General features: G+C 42.8%; 1 protein-coding gene and 1 long non-coding RNA gene across 2 annotated transcripts; one reads left to right on the top strand and one right to left on the bottom strand.

The window, feature by feature from the left end:
* Positions 1-4,472: 4,472 nt before the first annotated feature.
* On the bottom strand, positions 4,473-6,525 carry LOC308284560 (uncharacterized protein). Its single transcript, XM_080725220.1, has 4 exons — positions 6,504-6,525; positions 6,283-6,373; positions 5,853-5,967; positions 4,473-5,011 (listed from the first exon to the last, which is right to left on the bottom strand). The coding sequence occupies exons 2-4, from the start codon at positions 6,300-6,302 to the stop codon at positions 4,838-4,840; spliced, it is 309 nt and encodes a 102-aa protein (XP_080581346.1). The 5' UTR covers positions 6,303-6,373; positions 6,504-6,525; the 3' UTR covers positions 4,473-4,837.
* A 3,163-nt stretch (positions 6,526-9,688) lies between these two features.
* Positions 9,689-14,331, top strand: LOC308284624. Its single transcript, XR_013962035.1, has 3 exons — positions 9,689-9,800; positions 13,048-13,187; positions 14,008-14,331. It is a non-coding gene; the product is annotated as an uncharacterized lncRNA (long non-coding RNA).
* The last annotated feature ends 7,127 nt before the right edge of the window (positions 14,332-21,458 follow it).

The following is a 21,458-nucleotide window of genomic DNA, read 5'->3' as shown; positions in this document are numbered from 1 at the left end:
GCACAACAGGAAAGGGCCATAGAAGGAGTCTACACCAGTAAGATCGTATCTCCCTAATCGGGAGATAAGCGACCGTCAGGTCGCATGTAAAAATAGGCCTGATGGTGGCGCTAAATGGTACAGATCCTTGTTGATGACATGACTCTAGACATACTGTGTACCGCTTTGCGTGATTTTAGGGCAATATATTTAGGAGCAGTGTCCAAAAAAGTGTTTGAAAATATCGGCCTAATGGTGGCGCTAGATGGGACAGATGCATTTTGATGACATGACCGTAGATATACTGTGTACCGGTTTGCGTGATTTTAGGGCAAAATCTGTAGGAGCAGTGTCCAAAAAATGTGTTTTTCAAAAATCGGACAGATGGTGGCGCTAAATGGGACAGATGAATTTTGATGAAATTACTGTAGCGATACGGTGTACCGGTTTGCGTGATTTTAGGGCAAAATCTGTAGGAGCAGTGTCCAAAAATGTGTCTTGCAAGAATCGGCCTCAAGGTGGCGCTAGAAGAGGGCCATTTGAGAAATGAGGGGTGGGGGTTTGGTAGCCAAGGAGTGTGTGTGGAAAGTTTGGCATGGATCGGGGCAACGGTGGCGGAGATATGAGTAGGGGAAAAGTGTGACGTGTGACGTGACAGACTGGCGGAGGGACTGACAGCCAGTGGAGGTTTGGATAGTGTAATGAGCTCCGAGTTACTGAATACCCCTTCACCTCTTAGGATAATCCCCGACGCCGTCCAGAACCCTCCTCAGGTCCTAAGCCCAAGAAATATTATTACTTTCTGCAGCAACTTTATTTTATAGACCAAGAATATTGCACCTTTCTTGAGAAATGTAGACCATAGGTCTGGATGGAGAATGCAAAACCACAAAGACAATGAAAAGTATGAGTCTGTTATCCTTGTAGCTATCTCACCAAGGGCTGTTTTATGGAGAGAAGCAGCTTGACTTATTTAATACAAAGAGCCCACTGCGGACAAACTGTCCGTCCGGTTAGGGTTGGGAATTTGTATTTTATTGTCTGCCAAGCATACCCAACTGACACCTGCCCGCGCAGTGTCAGTCTCTGAGAAGGTGAAAAGACTTTTAAATTAAGAAAATATACTTGTTGATTCTTACCAAAAGTCTAACTCAGCTCCACAGCCAGAAGTTACTTTGAGTGCCTGAAGGTGTTCAAAACCTTCCTCCCATGAGTGCAGCCTTCCCCGTAGGGAAGGAGAGAAAGTCAAACCTTAAAAAGTTGTAAACTCTTAAAAAATGAGTTCAGACAGACACCAGATAAAAGTGAATAATAAAAAGCTTTACTGGTAAAACAGTTACAAAATATAAAACCACCAATACAGTAATTGGCAATGAAATAATGAAGAAGTACGATATAAGTACTTGACTAAAAACAGAGAATCTAACAGAGTCAAAGTCTCTCTAAGTACAGGAACAAGTGGTGCAAAAATTGCACTAAGTACAAAAAGGTCCATCCCCGACCCCTAACGGGCCGGGGATAGCTGCAACAACTCAACACACTCTCTAAAAAAACACAAGAACAACTAACAGGAGACACGAAGCAGCCTCCTTTATACAGTAGTCCGTTGCAGTCACAGTGACGTGATTTACACACAGAACATATTTTAGCACACACACGTTTGCACGCTCTCACGCACTTCTGCATGCACTAACACGCACATCCTTTCATAATCGCGACGGTGAAGGTCAGGCTAGACTCCCCCATCCATGCCAGGTTGGGGAGTCGTCCGTTCTCACATCAGAAGCTTCTGGGAAACACCTCTCTCCCAGGATGTCATATCTCATGTTGACGTGATAAGAGATAACAGCACGGCCCGAACGTTAGGGAGGGACGGGCACCTGTCTCACTCACGCTCAGTCCAAGGTTGGTTTCCCAGACAGAGAGAAGATAACAGCTCGTTAGCGTGGCCAGCTGCATTTGATGAGTCATCTCCAGTCCAAGGCCATCTTGGAGCTGGATGCCTCTCTCTCTCCACTCAGCAGACACAGTGCACAGGGTTCCAAAAGACAGGGTGCCATACACCTGGGGTCACAGGCGGGACCCCTAACAGTTAACATCACCAGATTCTGACTAATGGGATGTAGGACCAATGCCGTGGCACCCATTATATTCCTAATTTTCACTCCCAGCATCTTTATATATTTATAGCATATTTTAGCGATTATGTTACAAGGAAAAGTGATAATAGCCATTTTGGTTAGAACTGACTGAAAATAACTTTGTACTTAAAGTTTAAAATTATACTAAATATTTTTAAGTGTCCAAATAAATTCCAAACATTATCAAATTATCTCACGGCACCCCAGGGTGCCCCGTCACCCACTTTGAAAACCCCTGGTCTAATAGGGGGATCTAACGATAGGCTCCTGGTCTAATATATTCCTCTAATTCAAGGGTCTTCAACGTTTTCAGGCCAAGGACCCCTTAGTTGAGAGAGAGATGAAGCAGGGACCCCCACAACTTTTTCATAGATTCCATATAGTTTGACAGCACAATCATCAGTGTATTTTGGATTCATGTCAATTTGTGTTTTCAGATATTTAACCACTTGAACCGTCAATACTTAATGAACTTGACCTTTCACTCTGCTCTTTTTCCCCTATACACCAAACCTCTTTGCCAAAAATAGCCGATCTACGAGCTTGTAGATCTGCTGTTTTTGGGTTCAAGTATAAAAAAGGTTGTCCCAGAGGTGAGGTGGTCCTTTAAAATACTTTAGCTATTAGAGAGGATCAATTTTCAGAAAATCAGAACCCCGAAGGCATTTTGCAAATATTTATTTGCAAAATCTACAAGCTCACAATCTACAAGCTTCACAACGTTGTGACTTGTGAGCTTGTAGATCTGCTTGTTTCAATTTCTTTTTATCTGTGGAACCGAGTCACATGCAATAGGCCTACCTACAATTCCAAGTGCTTGTCAGGGTGGAGGTCCCCAGTTCAAATATGTTTATGTTGGGGGTCACGGCCTAAAAAGGTTTGAGAACCCCAGCGTTAGTGTATCGAAGCTTGGACACAAAGTGCAATCTTATTCATCTTTGAAATGGACCTGTCTATATTAGTGGAGCGAAAGCCTCACGTTTCAAACGTGTAGATCTGCTATTTTTGATGCTTTTGTGTGAGCGCTGCACTGTTCATTTACGGAGGAAAAGGTAAACAAAAAGTTCGAACATGGCAGTCCCAGTCAGTCTGTCTGTCTGTCTGTCTGTCTGTCTGTCTGTCTGTCCAGGAGGTGTGAGGTAGAAGTGGGCGCGAACGAATCGAGTCTTTTGAACGGCTCTTTGAAATGAACGATGAGATCCGGTTCACACTATAGGGAGCCGTTCCCTTTTTCTTTCTTTCTTTTTTCTTTTTTTGAGGAGGAGGAGTAAATTCTTTACTAAAGTAACAGTATCAATGGCCTACTGCAATGTAGAAATAATGAAGTAAAAGTGTGGAAATTCAAAATGTTCGTTGAATAAAAGTACAAAAGTATCGGTATCAAAATGTACTTAAAGACAAGTAGCCTAGGAGGCACGGTGGCGCAGTGGTTAGCGCTTCGCCTCACAGCTAGAAGGTCCTGGGTTCGATTCCCGCCGGGGGACGCTGTGGGCGCTGGCGGCGTGTTTCTCCCCCGCGTCATCAGCGCCCACACCCTAGGTGGGGTCGGCGATAGGGCCTTTCTGTGTGGAGTTTGCATGTTCTCCCCGTGTCTCCTAGGGTTGATACCCTCACAAAAACATGCACGTAATCCTGGTCTCAATAATGCCTCCCTGCCAGCCGGGGCGCTTGATGGAGGGGAAAGGAACTGGTTGGAATAACGTGTTCCTTCCACGCGCTACGTCCAAACCAGGGAAATCTCCACTGTCAGGTGAAAAAAGAAGCAACTTGGACTCCTCATGCATAGAAGGAAGCATGAGGTCAGTCCGTTGCCTCCCCAGGTTAGCAGAGGGAGAGCAGAGCCCAGGATTACATACACACAGAAAAAAAAAGGTTCCAACTGGAACCAAAAATGGTTCTTCAGAGTGATTCCATAGAAGAACCATTTTTGGTTCCACAAAGAACCTTTTTCACCAAGGTTCTTTAAAGAACCATTTATTCGAATGGTTCGATAAAGAACCATTAAAGGTGCTTCAAAGAACCATCAAAAAATGGTTCTTTGAGGAACCATTTTTGGTTCCTCAAAGAACCATGTCAAAAAAAGGTTCTCTGAAGAACCTTTTGGAAAATGTTTTGAATAATGGTTCTTCAGCAAAAAAAATGGTTCTTCAGCTAAAAAATGGTTTTCCAGCTAAAGAAGTGGTTCTTAGGGTAATAAATGTTTCACTACACTTTAAAATATATCAGATTTGTTGGAAAAGATGAACACGAGATTAGTTATAACTCTTTGAATTTAATCAAATCATCATTTAATCAAAATTTAACATCAGTACAACAGTTTCAAAACATTTAAATCTCTTAAGTGCTGTGCAAGTAAAAAAGAAGAATACAAAGCAAGTCCACCTCATACAGGCTCCAGCCGCATACTTGACAGAGTTCAAAACAATGTGTTTACTCTTCCAGAGCTTCTCATCAACAGCAATGGGTACCTCCAAGTTTTTAAAATGAGCCTGCAAGTTCAGTGGAAGTTCTTGAAGGAACAAGTCACTGACTGTTGGTTGCGCATCATCTTTGATGAGACTTCCAATCCCAACACTGCTGAAGCAGTGTGCGCCACGTAGCTCTTGAAGTCGATGTGGGACTGCCGTCCTGCATGGGCGACATCCACGTAGCTGGCGTCATTCACGTCCCCGCTCGTGCCGTGGCCAGTTTTGTTGGCGTCGTAAGCAGCGTCACTACTAGTGCAGCTGCTGTTTGCCGTGTGGTGATGGTGGGGAATGCTGAGGTACAGGGCACCCAAGCTGCTGCAGGAGAAGCCAGCCGGGTGCACATCCTCCTAGGAGCCATGGGAGGACTTGATGAGCCGGACGACTGGGACAGGCTGGAGCACAGGGGACACTGTCGTACACGTTCTGAAGAAGGGGGAGGTTCAGTTAGTCACATTTAAGATAGTTAAGTCTGTCCCTTTTCATACAAAATGGAAAATGGTTAGCAGTAGGTTTGTGTGGATGCTAGACGCTAGGAATAACAGCACCTCCTAGTCTTACTGTTCTAAATGTTCACTTTCTCTTTCTGGGGCCAAAAGGCTTGAGTTAACATTTCTGAGTTGACATCAATACTAAAATAAACCTTGTATTAGGGTTGGGTATCGTCGGCGATACTTTTAATGGTATCGATTCACTGACATCGATACTATCGGTATCGGTTCACGTAAAAACGAACGATACCTTGTTTCGATACTTTTGAATGCACCCCTTGCCGGTCGCATCTGTAACAGTTGGGCTACTGAGAGTTTAATGACTGCTTTAGTAGGTTACACTTGTTACTGTGAAAATAGCAGAGAATAGCCTATAATGTTTATTATTATGATAATGATCCAACGTCTATAAAATAGCCCTTAGAAAAAGGCAAATAATAATTATAATAATAATAATAAATAAAGAGTATCGAAAATGGTATCGAAAAAGGTATCGTATCGATTCCCGGGTATCGAAAAAGGTATCGTATCGATTAAAAGGTGAACGATACCCATCCCTACCTTGTATGTGATTCAGGTGTGCATGCACAATTAGTGCATTTATTATCCTGTTTACATTTAGAATTACAATTGAGGAAACAGATTGCTCCAATCTGATTTCAATGCATCTAGTGTTGTTTCTCAGCCCTTTTGGGGTCCGTGTCCCTTATCCAACATCCAATGTCATGATACAAATACTTTATATGATTCTGAAATTGTTTATTTTATGCCAATACCTTTTGTATGCAGAACGTTGTAGTCGAGGATGTTTTGTCTGATATCCTCCCAGCTCTCGTGCTCAGCAGGGACGACTGCCTTTCTGGTTCCATACGGTCACTGCTACCAGTACAGCTGCAACACACACATGCACACACACACAATGATTGTGGGTAAAAGACAGTATGTGCAAAAGGATAGTGCCGGCATGATGCTGGGGATAAACCAGAATAACAGCAGTTCAAAACCAAAGATGAGGATGTTTCTAAGTACCTGGCTTTAATCTTTTACTGAAGAACTGGTGGTGCTGTGTTCAGAGCGATAGTGTAGCCTACTGAATGTGAGGGCCTACGCTACTAGTTACTAGATACTAGCAGAACCTCTAGTTTGGTTACATTTGTAATACTGTGTAATTTCAGTGAGGACACAGTGACCCCTTCCTCCACTTACCATAGAATAGCAGCAGACATATGCTGATGGCGGTGGCCTGTCCCAGCTTACACTGCAGACCTCTGAACCCTTCCTGGCAGCGGCAGCTACTCTTGAAATGATTTAAAAAAAGAAAAAATGCTGCATTCATTCTTTTAAAATGTAAATTAAATTGACTTCAGAATTGTATATACTGTTACCTTTTAAGTCATCTTATACTATACTGCATAAACCTTAATTACCACTTTTGATGATGATGATGATGACCCACTTGGCAGTTAAGAAATCCATCTACCAATGACATTGTTTGGAAGATTATTCTTTTTTTTATATTTACATTTTTATTATAGTGAAAACAATGGCTTCCATTATAACATTGCAAGTTTTCAAGAATGCAAAGCCTAGTTTCTATTTGTTTTGATTCCCCATTAGATGGAGTTCTATGAATTTTGCTATCATGAACATTAGTGAGGACCAATTAAATGAAGATAGGTTGAAAAGTGGTGAGGTTGTCCTTTAATGTACACTAGGGTCAGCAAAATGTTTATATTTAACATTAGTCCAATACTTGTCAAACATCAATTTCACCATTGATATGAACATACATAAATTATAATCTAAACACACAGAATTTTCCATATTACTGACATTTAATTATTTTGTGCCATTATCTTGTGGATGTGTCATTGTTACACACACACACACACACACACACACACACACACACACACACACACACACACACACACACACACACACACTCCACAGGATAACTTACTTTGCTTTCTCACAGTATCTTGTCTTCATTTGCTGCCAGCAAATCCCTTCACACTTTCTGGAAGGAAATACAGAGTCAATTTCCCCCAAAAAACACATTGACCTGTCATTTAAATAACACAGACCACACATTACTCCAAATGCCTTCAACAACTTTACTAAACTTGACTTTAAGCTAGTTTACATCAAATGTTCAACTACATGCCTTCTTAGCTTTCAGCTAACAGTCAATTGAATTAGCAGCTGCAGCTAAGCTAACCAACAGTAATGTTGACTCTTCCCTCTGCCCTGGCAACAAACAACAAACAAATGTAACTACTGCTCGTTCTGCATGATGGCAGTGGAACATTCTAACGTCAACTAAAACATGTTGAAAGTCGAAAACACCTTACCTTACTTCCAGAATGAAAGAAATGTTGAAGAATGGAGCTAACAACTTCCAGTTCAACTCGTGAGGAGACGTGACGCAGTTCAGTAGCCTACAGAGAAGGAAAAAGTGGGCCCGCTGTTTGTGTGTGTGTGTGTGTGTGTGTGTGTGTGTGTGTGTGTGTGCGTGCGTGCGTGCGCGCGTGCGCACGCAAGAGAGAGAGAGAGAGAGAGAGAGAGAGAGAGAGAGAGAGAGAGAGAGAGAGAGAGAGAGAGAGAGATAATAACATGTAATGCCATGCCCAAAGAGACAACAGCCTAAAACATTAGATTCTAGACAGGCCTATTTGAAAAATGATATTATAGATGGAGTATATATCCATAGGCCTATATGGGCATGCTACCTTTTGTACCCATATATGGAGCAGACTGATTTGTTTGCACCTGATGCCATGACAACACATTTAGGTTAGATACACTTCATATTTGGGTGTAGTTGCATGGTTATGGCTGAGTCAGTGACATCAGAGATAAACCTGCCGGCTGGCTAAAAGGTCCTCCTTAATACAATTTTAATATAGGATGTTGTTTTTTATCTTCTATCTTTCCATCTCTTCATCTGCTGAATGCCTACATTGAAAATTTTAATTGTTTTAAATTAATATGTAGGTTATAATTTACAGTTGCAAAATACATACTGTAACCTCCATATAGGCCTAAGAACCTTTTAAATCCCAAAGAACCATGTGAGGAATCTGAAGAACCATTTGTTAAATAAAATGGTTCTTTATAGGTGATGGTTCTTTAAAGAACCATATAGCCTTTTAAAGAACCATTTAAGAACCATTATTTTTCTGTGTGTAGGCAATTGGCACTGGGTGAAAAAAAATGGGTTACAAAATTGTGGGATAAAATCTTTTAAAGACAAGTAGCCTACCAATAGTAGAAAGTATTCATTATGCAGAATGTCCCATTTCACAGGTTTTCCAATTAATACAATTTAGAAAAATCATTTGAAAATAGCCGATCTACAAGCTCACAATGCGTCGCAACGCGACACATTGTGAGCTTGTAGATCGGCTATTTTCAAATGGCGGAAATGTAGGCCTATATATGGCCGAAATGTATATAGGGTTGAAGTGATTAGATCTACAAAGTAACTAGTCAATAAAATGAGCCAGTCTTTTGAACAGCTCTTTGACAGGAACGGCTCCCAGAGATCCGGCTCACTTCAAAGAGCCATAAATCCCATCTCTAGTGTGAGGTTTGTGTTGTTATCCAGTGATTGTCCTGTGGTTACCGTGGTAACCCAGTGTTTGCACACCCGCTTCGAACGTTATCAGAACATAGAATGTCCATTATCAGCCTTTATTAACTGCATAGAATGCGCCCATTATGGCCATATTGCCCATACTGAGGAACTCATTATGTTTTTATCAGACATAGTCTCTGTTGATTATGGTACGTCCCATGGAAAATGCCCATACTCTCGTTCAGGCACTATGTTTTAATCAGACATTCTGTCTGTTGATAATGTAACGTTCTATTACATCACATCGGCCGATATGTCAGTCACGTGACTGCTGTTTTTTTTTGTTTCGTTTTTTTCAACACTGCTCCCATAACCTTTATTCTCAGTGTTATATGCAATATTTTACGAAAGTTTCTGCATTATATTGTTCACTGATACAAGACTGACAGTCTTATTATAATTATCTTCAAAATAGCGTTGGTACTTTCTCCCTTTTTAGTCCTTACGTCAACATAAACATTCAGATTTCAAAGATACGGCGTTTGCTCAATAGCCAAGGATGTTACAATTATGGACGGCCCCTCACATGTACGCATAATGTTCCGTGTTGTTTAATAATAATCATTTTTGATCCGATCGGTGGCTTTTAACAACGCGACCCCATCGGCCGTTGGGGTGTATTGCACCTTATAACTCCTATCACTGATCTGATTAAAATGCTTTTTACTAAACAATACAGAATGCACTCGTGCCGAGGTTGGGCCGTATATAATTGTAACATCTGTAGCCCCGGGGAAATAACTCTATATTTGAAATCTGAACGTCTTTGTAGATGTACGGAGGGAGAACGTGCAAAGATTATTTTTTTGAAGATATCACGTTGGGAATGCGATTGATCCCAGGCTGAGACTGACTACTGTATCCGGTTATTTCCACGCGTTACGACGCGTTGGCACAGACAGAGTATTTCCGTATCCTGTCCAGGGCGGAAGTAATGTGTAACGCGAAATTATCACACTCAGACTGAACCACCCGGGACCAACCAGGAGGCTAAAACAGAGGCTCGTGGATTGTTGTTTAACTCGTTTCACAAGAGAAAAGAAGCTCGCTTTCGTGGATATCTTCATATAGCGACTCCATTCAGGTAAGAGACAATAGGCATCATCTAGAATGACTCAATGGGGGTGTATTGTTAAAATGTTAGGCTGTTCTACAGTAGGTCTGTAATGTTTTTTCTTTACCTTGCAACACATGCTAACTCTCATGCTAACTGAAAGCTATTAAAGCTAACAACAACAACAGCTCCCTCCCTCAGCCAGGGACCCCTTCTTAGCTGAGAGAGAGATGAAGCAGGGACCCCTTAGCTGAGAGAGCAGGGACCCCTTAGTTGAGAGAGAGATGAAGCAGGGACCCCTTAGCTGAGAGAGAGATGAAGCAGGGACCCCTTAGTTGAGAGAGAGATGAAGCAGGGACCCCTTAGCTGAGAGAGAGATGAAGCAGGGACCCCTTAGTTGAGAGAGAGATGAAGCAGGGACCCCTTAGTTGAGAGAGAGATGAAGCAGGGACCCCTTAGCTGAGAGAGAGATGAAGCAGGGACCCCTTAGCTGAGAGAGATGAAGCAGGGACCCCTTAGCTGAGAGAGAGATGAAGCAGGGACCCCTTAGCTGAGAGAGAGATGAAGCAGGGACCCCTTAGCTGAGAGAGATGAAGCAGGGACCCCTTAGCTGAGAGAGAGATGAAGCAGGGACCCCTTAGCTGAGAGAGATGAAGCAGGGACCCCTTAGCTGAGAGAGATGAAGCAGGGACCCCTTAGCTGAGAGAGAGATGAAGCAGGGACCCCTTAGCTGAGAGAGATGAAGCAGGGACCCCTTAGCCGGGAGAGATGAAGCAGGGACCCCTTAGCTGAGAGAGAGATGAAGCAGGGACCCCTTAGCTGAGAGAGAGATGAAGCAGGGGACCCCTTAGCTGAGAGAGAGATGAAGCAGGGACCCCTTAGCTGAGAGAGAGATGAAGCAGGGACCCCTTAGCTGAGAGAGAGATGAAGCAGGGACCCCTTAGCTGAGAGAGATGAAGCAGGGACCCCTTAGCTGAGAGAGAGATGAAGCAGGGACCCCTTAGCTGAGAGAGAGATGAAGCAGGGACCCCTTAGCTGAGAGAGATGAAGCAGGGACCCCTTAGCTGAGAGAGAGATGAAGCAGGGACCCCTTAGCTGAGAGAGATGAAGCAGGGACCCCTTAGCTGAGAGAGATGAAGCAGGGACCCCTTAGCTGAGAGAGAGATGAAGCAGGGACCCCTTAGCTGAGAGAGATGAAGCAGGGACCCCTTAGCCGGGAGAGATGAAGCAGGGACCCCTTCGCTGAGAGAGATGAAGCAGGGACCCCCTTAGCTGAGAGAGAGATGAAGCAGGGACCCCTTAGCTGAGAGAGAGATGAAGCAGGGACCCCTTAGCTGAGAGAGATGAAGCAGGGACCCCTTAGCTGAGAGAGATGAAGCAGGGACCCCTTAGCTGAGAGAGAGATGAAGCAGGGGACCCCTTAGCTGAGAGAGAGATGAAGCAGGGACCCCTTAGCTGAGAGAGAGATGAAGCAGGGACCCCTTAGCTGAGAGAGAGATGAAGCAGGGACCCCTTAGCTGAGAGAGAGATGAAGCAGGGACCCCTTAGCTGAGAGAGATGAAGCAGGGACCCCTTAGCTGAGAGAGAGATGAAGCAGGGACCCCTTAGCTGAGAGAGAGATGAAGCAGGGACCCCTTAGCTGAGAGAGATGAAGCAGGGACCCCTTAGCTGAGAGAGAGATGAAGCAGGGACCCCTTAGCTGAGAGAGATGAAGCAGGGACCCCTTAGCTGAGAGAGATGAAGCAGGGACCCCTTAGCTGAGAGAGAGATGAAGCAGGGACCCCTTAGCTGAGAGAGATGAAGCAGGGACCCCTTAGCCGGGAGAGATGAAGCAGGGACCCCTTCGCTGAGAGAGATGAAGCAGGGACCCCCTTAGCTGAGAGAGAGATGAAGCAGGGACCCCTTAGCTGAGAGAGAGATGAAGCAGGGACCCCTTAGCTGAGAGAGATGAAGCAGGGACCCCTTAGCTGAGAGAGATGAAGCAGGGACCCCTTAGCTGAGAGAGAGATGAAGCAGGGGACCCCTTAGCTGAGAGAGAGATGAAGCAGGGACCCCTTAGCTGAGAGAGAGATGAAGCAGGGACCCCTTAGCTGAGAGAGAGATGAAGCAGGGACCCCTTAGCTGAGACCCCCCCCCTAGGGGGTCCCCGGAGTTACTACTGGGGGTCCTCCAAATCTTTGAGTGATATAAACCTTTTTTCTACTCCTTTTTTATATTAACTACTTGAACCCTAGTGTCCATATTCTGAGAACTGTAGCCCAAAATAGCAGATCTACAAGCTCACAACGCCTCAATCAGCTGTTTTTGGCAAAGACCTTTGGTGTAGAGGGGAAAAAGAGCAGACCAAGTACAGAGTGAGAGGTCAAGTTTATTAAGTATTGACAGTTCAAGTGGTTAAATATCTGAAAACACAAATTGACATGAAAATACACTGATGATTGTGCTGTCAAACAATGAAACTATATGGAATCTAATCAATCTATGAACAGGTTGTGGGGGTCCCTGCTTCAATCTCTCTCAACTAATGGGTCCTTGGCCTGAAAACGTTGTTTAATCTGTCAATTATTTAAGCAATTAATCAGATTGTGGCATTTGTTTAGCTATTACCTTATACATTCTGATTAAAGAATAGCTACACATTTGTCAGGCTAAATTGTAACCGTGTTCTTTTCAAATAGGTAATTTAAAAATAAATATTCAAGGCATATTTTTAGCAGGGTTCCCACGGTCATGAAATTACTGGAAATATTTTGAAACAGTCCTGGAAGGTCCAGGAGAAATAGCTATGCATTCTTTGAATATTAGAGGCAGAAATTGTGAAAATAGCCGATCTTCATGCTCACAACGTTGCGAGGCGTTGTGAGCATGTAGATCTGCTATTTTCACAATAGAACAGTGTTATACAACATTTCTCAACTCTTTAGTGCTCGTCAGGGTGCCGGGTCCCCAGTAAAAACATGATTATTTCGGGGTCACGGCCTGAAAAGGTTGAGAACCACTGGCATACACTACCTGTCTTTGGGCATTGTGCATAGGAGTAAGCAACATGTTATTGAGCTGAATTATTGTTATATAGTCCTGTATATTGGGTTAAATATTCTGGAAAAGTTTTGGAAATTAATTGGAAAACATTTGTGGGAACCCTGAGTAATGTGTGTGTGTGTGTGTGTGTGTGTGTGTGTGTGTGTGTGTGTGTGTGTGTGTGTGTGTGTGTGTGTGTGTGTGTGTGTGTGTGTGTGTGTGTGTGTGTGTGTGTGTGTGTGTGTATTACTACCAGCGGGGCATCCTGGCCTACCAGTTCAAAGAAAGGCCCAAGAACATTCGCTTCATCGACGAGGAAGATGCAGGCTGCCACGGTGCCCCAGCCCCACAGACCAGCTACGTCACCATCATCCCAGCCAACCCCATAAGCACCAGGTAGGCCTGTCACAATTATTACCAGGGTTCCCACGGTCATGAAATTCCTGGAAATATTTTGAGATTAGAATCATATTTTTCCAGTACTGGAAAAGTTTTGGAATTGATCAAGGCTCCTGGAAGGCCCTGGAAAAAATAGCTATGCATTGTCTTTGGTTATTGATTTGGTTAATACCTCTGAAATGGCAAATTAAACATGGGCCAAATTGTCAAATATTAGAGCCAGAAATTGTGAAAATAGCCGATCTACATGCTCACAACGTCTCGCAGCGCAGTTTTGGAAATTAATTGATAAAAAGCTGTGGGAACCCTGTTTTAGTTCTTTAGCACGGTATTAATAGAAATTCCAGCGATTATGTGCCGATTTGATTACGATTACTAAACTAGTAAGACGCCTCAGGGCGACAATTCTTGGCCATCTGGCCAGTGATGTATATCGGACCAGTTACCCATATACTATATGGAGATCCATGTACTGTACGTCCCTTTTATGCCCATACATGGAGATCCCTGTCTGAACCAGCCGCACATAATATGGGCTGTCTTCCTCCACATATGGGCAATTCCATTATGCAGTTCTGTTAGATATGGGCTTAATCAGGAATCTCCATATATGGGCATAAAAGATTCTGGGGAATACCCATATATGGACTTTTACATAGGTGATGTCACCGGATGTATCAAGGGAACCAACCCATATGTAAAAATGTGTACACACACACGTCTACACGGAGATAAGCTGTGACATTTCTCATGGCAACCTTAAGTCGCAATTAGTTGGGGCACTCCAAATTTACACAAACTCTGTTTTTCTCCACAGATGAAGCCCAAACATGCCAGGAAGGTCAACGTTGCGGCTGACTCTGGATTGCCACAGTGACCTCCGAGAGAGCAGCATGGATCTGTCTACAGCAGGATCAGCATGTGCGACCACTGGAGCACTTTTGGACTGAACTCTTTACATTTGGATTTGGTGGACAGATTTGTGGAGTATTTATCTGCAACTGCCTGAGGACAATGAAACAAAATGGACTTCCAGGAGCTGCTCACCAGCTTCTACCGGAATGGAGAGCACCTCCCACGGTCACCAGCCCATTCGCCTATAACTTATTCGCCTTAACAGATTTCGCTCTTTCACCGTGCATGGAGGAGAGTCTTTTCACGGCCGTTGAAGAGCCATTTCGCCTAAATGTTCAAGGGTCCGTCTTTTTTATCCATTTTGCCTGGCTGCCACGCTGTGGGCAGACAGACAGACAGACAGACAGACAGACAGACAGACAGACAGACAGACAGACAGAATTTGGCACAGAGCAGAGGAGCGCGAACCAGACACCACTTCACCATAATAAAGCAGCAGTAGTAGGCTATCTTCCAAATCAAATTGTCAGGAGGACATCATGTCATGACTCATGACCTTGCGCAGCAGTGCACGTATCAATTAATTAATTATTTAGACACTGATTCCAAAGCTCTAATCTGTATGTCTGCTCAATTCTGCTGTAAACATAATGTTGGCCTTCGTTCCATTTTGGGGGCTGGGCGGCCAACAAAGTAAATCGTCACTGTCGGGCAGAAACCTTGTATCTCCAAGTTTCAAATGTGTACATTTTTTCGCAAAGCCCTGCTTCATCAAACAAGGCTGTCGCACAAAAGTAGTGAAAACAGCCGATCTACAAGCACACAACGCCTCTTTAATTACTTTATTAAATGATAAATACAAAACAAACGGTTTTCTACCCGACAACGACAAATTATAACTCAAGTAATTGGCCCACTGGCTTGTCACTTGTCATGATCTGAAATGGCAAATCTTTGAGTAGCAGCAGCGCTATGGAGAGAGATCTCTCTCTATAGTGCGCAATTAGGGCCTCCAACTATTTTTCCCGGGCTGAATCAGGGGCCCAGCACGTCCCTGGTTCTCAACCTGTGGGTCAGTACTCTGTTAACTGTTACTCTTGTTGCATCGAGGGCAGACGTTTTGAAAATGGTGCATTATCTTGTGGAAGAATACATGGAAAATATATATATAAGCTGTATCACAATACACAATCTTATCACGATTCTTTCTCATGTTGGTTTTTATGTTTATCTTTCAAGTTACTTAACAGTCAACCTCCTACAAGATAACAAAAAATAAAAGGGAAAAAGGATGAGGTTTGACAACTACTGATTTAGACGAAATTGCTAATTCTCTGTATTAACAATTCAACATGCATTGTATCACGATATATACTGTATATAATATATCTGAAGAGGCGTATCAACGATATGTATCACCAAATGCCAATTGTCTTTGTAAGCTTCAGGTGGTTGTTATGGTAACGCCTGCTGTCAATCAAATTGTTGCCTTCATCTGTCAATCACTGTTGGTTTTCGACCGTGTTATGCTGTGCTGGTGCTTTTGTTTTAAGATCTTTTGCATGTTACTGTTTTTGTATCAATAAATGATTTTTCATATCCAACTTAATATCTACTCTCTGGACTTACTAACCACACACTACATGCGTGTATGTTTTATGCTTGTTTATGCTTGTTTATGCTCGCAGTAGGGCTTATTGGTAAGCCGTGAGTCAGATGATAAACCTTTGTGCTGTATACAGTATGTCTGCTTTACAGTAACAATTAGTGTGCTATTACATAGTAATAATGCAGTGATACAACTAAGCAGTTAAAATTAGCCAAAAATAGCAGATCTACAAGCTCACAATGCCTCGCGCTGCGAGGCCGTGTGAGTTTGTAGATCGGCTATATTCGGCAAAGAGTTTTGTGTCGTGGAGAAAAAGAGCAGACCAAGTACAGAGTGAAAGGTCAAGTTTATTAAGTATTGACGGTTCAAGTGGTTACAGTAAATACTCTGATGATTTTGCTGTCAAACAATGGAACTATGGAATCACTGAAAAGGTTATAGGGACCTCCTTGGCCTGAAAACGTTTAACGTTGAACCCAGAACCTTAGAAGATATGCTATTTTCAACTAGCCAATGAACAACAGATGTTGATACTACCCTGTAGTATTTAGGATGGGGACCCCTGTATCTGAGGGGACTACCCATAACTACAAAGGTTCATTAGTCCTACATTGGTTAGGGTTAAGTTTAGGGTTAGAATTCACCAGGTAAGCATTCACTAGTTTCGGACTAATGGGCTGTAGGGTTAGGGTTATCAAATCGTCAGACTTTTCTTTGTTCTCTCTCTCTCTCTCGCTGAACAATCTGTTATAATGTCGGTCTTTGATTATGGTGATGTGCTGTGTACATGCATGCCTCACTCTCCACACTGAAGCCTCTTGATGCTGTCTACCACCGTGCCTTGCGGTTTATAACTGGTGATGATTATCTTACCCATCATTGTTTATTATATGAAAAAGTAGGCTGGCCATCTCTCACAGTTCATAGAGAGCAACACTGTATTTTATTTATTTATAAGGCCTTCTGTGGTAAACTTCCTTTGTATTTATCCACATTGGTAGAACCAATAGTCACTGGACATGCAACTCGCTCACAGGTATTCATTAGGTATTCCTGTCCAACTATGAATAGTGAGCAAGGAAAGACGGCCTTCAAGTATTATGCTCCACACAAGTGGGATAAACTTCAGGAATCTCTGAAACTGGTTCGATTGGTCTCTATAGGGACATTTAAAGTGCTCCTTGAGGGCACACTACATAGTGAATGCACATGTTTTGTGTAAGAACTATATTATATGTTATGTACTTCCTGCATCTGTAACGTTATACTGTGGTTTGATTGTCTATTGTATTTTACATTGCTTGTGTGGTTTTTTATGATGTGATCAGGGTGTCCTTGAAAAAGAGAGCTTGCTCTCAATGGGCTCCCCTGAATTAATAAAGGAAAAAGAAAGGAAGAAAGAACTTCATTAAGTTTTATGTATTTATGATAAGATGTCATTATACACTATGAACTTCATTATAAACTTCATAAAGCTCAGATAAAGTTGTGTAATACCCATTGTATATCTATATCTGGCTCTCTGTTATGCCCATATTTGGTGTTCTGTGCCCATGCCAGTCTGTGACAACTCCGTGATGTCAGTCATTTTGGGCACTGTTTAGTATCAGTGATGTCAGTCATGACAAATATAATTTGTGCATTGTTTCAGTATGCGGCTATTACCATGGTGGTGGGTGGTGACACTGTTTAGTATCAGTGCAGACAGACGGCGGACAGGGTTAGGGTTAGGGTTAGGGTTAGGACATCCTAATGTCCAAAAGGACATTCAGTCTATTAACAGATACAGTAGATGGGGCGTGCAGCGTTTTTTAATGTTATTAGTCCGATGTCCCATTAGTCCGAGGCTGGTGAATGCTAACCTGCCGACGCTGGTGAATGATTAACTGCTGACACTGGTGAATATTAACCTGCCGACGATGGTGAATGATAACCTATAGTGAATGATAACCATAGACTCCACACCCTCCTATCTAACATCAGGGTCTACAGAGCTCTACAGTGTTGTGTGCTAAACCCTCCACTATCACCTATCTAATATCAGGGTCTACAGAGCTCTACAGCAGAGGTCTTCAATGTGTTCAGGCCAAGGACCCTTTAGTTGAGAGAGAAATGAAGCAGGGACCCCTATAACCTTTTCAGTGATTCCATAGTTCCATTATTTGACAGCAAAATCATCAGAGTATTTACTGTAACCACTTGAACCGTCAATACTTAATAAACTTGACCTTTCACTCTGTACTTGGTCTGCTCTTTTTCTCCACGACACAAAACTCTTTGCCGAATATAGCCGATCTACAAACTCACACGGCCTCGCAGCGCGAGGCATTGTGAGCTTGTAGATCTGCTATTTTTGGCTAATTTTAACTGCTTAGTTGTATCACTGCATTATTACTATGTAATAGCACACTAATTGTTACTGTAAAGCAGACATACTGTATACAGCACAAAGGTTTATCATCTGACTCACGGCTTACCAATAAGCCCTACTGCGAGCATAAACAAGCATAAACAAGCATAAAACATACACGCATGTAGTGTGTGGTTAGTAAGTCCAGAGAGTAGATATTAAGTTGGATATGAAAAATCATTTATTGATACAAAAACAGTAACATGCAAAAGATCTTAAAACAAAAGCACCAGCACAGCATAACACGGTCGAAAACCAACAGTGATTGACAGATGAAGGCAACAATTTGATTGACAGCAGGCGTTACCATAACAACCACCTGAAGCTTACAAAGACAATTGGCATTTGGTGATACATATCGTTGATACGCCTCTTCAGATATATTATATACAGTATATATCGTGATACAATGCATGTTGAATTGTTAATACAGAGAATTAGCAATTTCGTCTAAATCAGTAGTTGTCAAACCTCATCCTTTTTCCCTTTTATTTTTTGTTATCTTGTAGGAGGTTGACTGTTAAGTAACTTGAAAGATAAACATAAAAACCAACATGAGAAAGAATCGTGATAAGATTGTGTATTGTGATACAGCTTATATATATATTTTCCATGTATTCTTCCACAAGATAATGCACCATTTTCAAAACGTCTGCCCTCGATGCAACAAGAGTAACAGTTAACAGAGTACTGACCCACAGGTTGAGAACCAGGGACGTGCTGGGCCCCTGATTCAGCCCGGGAAAAATAGTTGGAGGCCCTAATTGCGCGCTATAGAGAGAGATCTCTCTCCATAGCGCTGCTGCTACTCAAAGATTTGCCATTTCAGATCATGACAAGTGACAAGCCAGTGGGCCAATTACTTGAGTTATAATTTGTCGTTGTCGGGTAGAAAACCGTTTGTTTTGTATTTATCATTTAATAAAGTAATTAAAGAGGCGTTGTGTGCTTGTAGATCGGCTGTTTTCACTACTTTTGTGCGACAGCCTTGTTTGATGAAGCAGGGCTTTGCGAAAAAATGTACACATTTGAAACTTGGAGATACAAGGTTTCTGCCCGACAGTGACGATTTACTTTGTTGGCCGCCCAGCCCCCAAAATGGAACGAAGGCCAACATTATGTTTACAGCAGAATTGAGCAGACATACAGATTAGAGCTTTGGAATCAGTGTCTAAATAATTAATTAATTGATACGTGCACTGCTGCGCAAGGTCATGAGTCATGACATGATGTCCTCCTGACAATTTGATTTGGAAGATAGCCTACTACTGCTGCTTTATTATGGTGAAGTGGTGTCTGGTTCGCGCTCCTCTGCTCTGTGCCAAATTCTGTCTGTCTGTCTGTCTGTCTGTCTGTCTGTCTGTCTACCTGTCTGTCTGTCTGTCTGCCCACAGCGTGGCAGCCAGGCAAAATGGATAAAAAAGACGGACCCTTGAACATTTAGGCGAAATGGCTCTTCAACGGCCGTGAAAAGACTCTCCTCCATGCACGGTGAAAGAGCGAAATCTGTTAAGGCGAATAAGTTATAGGCGAATGGGCTGGTGACCGTGGGAGGTGCTCTCCATTCCGGTAGAAGCTGGTGAGCAGCTCCTGGAAGTCCATTTTGTTTCATTGTCCTCAGGCAGTTGCAGATAAATACTCCACAAATCTGTCCACCAAATCCAAATGTAAAGAGTTCAGTCCAAAAGTGCTCCAGTGGTCGCACATGCTGATCCTGCTGTAGACAGATCCATGCTGCTCTCTCGGAGGTCACTGTGGCAATCCAGAGTCAGCCGCAACGTTGACCTTCCTGGCATGTTTGGGCTTCATCTGTGGAGAAAAACAGAGTTTGTGTAAATTTGGAGTGCCCCAACTAATTGCGACTTAAGGTTGCCATGAGAAATGTCACAGCTTATCTCCGTGTAGACGTGTGTGTGTACACATTTTTACATATGGGTTGGTTCCCTTGATACATCCGGTGACATCACCTATGTAAAAGTCCATATATGGGTATTCCCCAGAATCTTTTATGCCCATATATGGAGATTCCTGATTAAGCCCATATCTAACAGAACTGCATAATGGAATTGCCCATATGTGGAGGAAGACAGCCCATATTATGTGCGGCTGGTTCAGACAGGGATCTCCATGTATGGGCATAAAAGGGACGTACAGTACATGGATCTCCATATAGTATATGGGTAACTGGTCCGATATACATCACTGGCCAGATGGCCAAGAATTGTCGCCCTGAGGCGTCTTACTAGTTTAGTAATCGTAATCAAATCGGCACATAATCGCTGGAATTTCTATTAATACCGTGCTAAAGAACTAAAACAGGGTTCCCACAGCTTTTTATCAATTAATTTCCAAAACTGCGCTGCGAGACGTTGTGAGCATGTAGATCGGCTATTTTCACAATTTCTGGCTCTAATATTTGACAATTTGGCCCATGTTTAATTTGCCATTTCAGAGGTATTAACCAAATCAATAACCAAAGACAATGCATAGCTATTTTTTCCAGGGCCTTCCAGGAGCCTTGATCAATTCCAAAACTTTTCCAGTACTGGAAAAATATGATTCTAATCTCAAAATATTTCCAGGAATTTCATGACCGTGGGAACCCTGGTAATAATTGTGACAGGCCTACCTGGTGCTTATGGGGTTGGCTGGGATGATGGTGACATGGCTGGTCTGTGGGGCTGGGGCACCGTGGCAGCCTGCATCTTCCTCGTCGATGAAGCGAATGTTCTTGGGCCTTTCTTTGAACTGGTAGGCCAGGATGCCCCGCTGGTAGTAATACACACACACACAAACACAAACACAAACACACACACACACACACACACACACACACACACACACACACACACACACACACACACACACACATTACTCAGGGTTCCCACAAATGTTTTCCAATTAATTTCCAAAACTTTTCCAGAATATTTAACCCAATATACAGGACTATATAACAATAATTCAGCTCAATAACATGTTGCTTACTCCTATGCACAATGCCCAAAGACAGGTAGTGTATGCCAGTGGTTCTCAACCTTTTCAGGCCGTGACCCCGAAATAATCATGTTTTTACTGGGGACCCGGCACCCTGACGAGCACTAAAGAGTTGAGAAATGTTGTATAACACTGTTCTATTGTGAAAATAGCAGATCTACATGCTCACAACGCCTCGCAACGTTGTGAGCATGAAGATCGGCTATTTTCACAATTTCTGCCTCTAATATTCAAAGAATGCATAGCTATTTCTCCTGGACCTTCCAGGACTGTTTCAAAATATTTCCAGTAATTTCATGACCGTGGGAACCCTGCTAAAAATATGCCTTGAATATTTATTTTTAAATTACCTATTTGAAAAGAACACGGTTACAATTTAGCCTGACAAATGTGTAGCTAT

The sequence above is a fragment of the Nannobrachium achirus genome (genome assembly GCF_963921795.1).
Source record: "Nannobrachium achirus genome assembly, chromosome: 5".
Taxonomy (NCBI): Eukaryota; Metazoa; Chordata; class Actinopteri; order Myctophiformes; family Myctophidae; genus Nannobrachium; species Nannobrachium achirus.
This window is presented reverse-complemented; position numbering and strand designations above follow the sequence as displayed.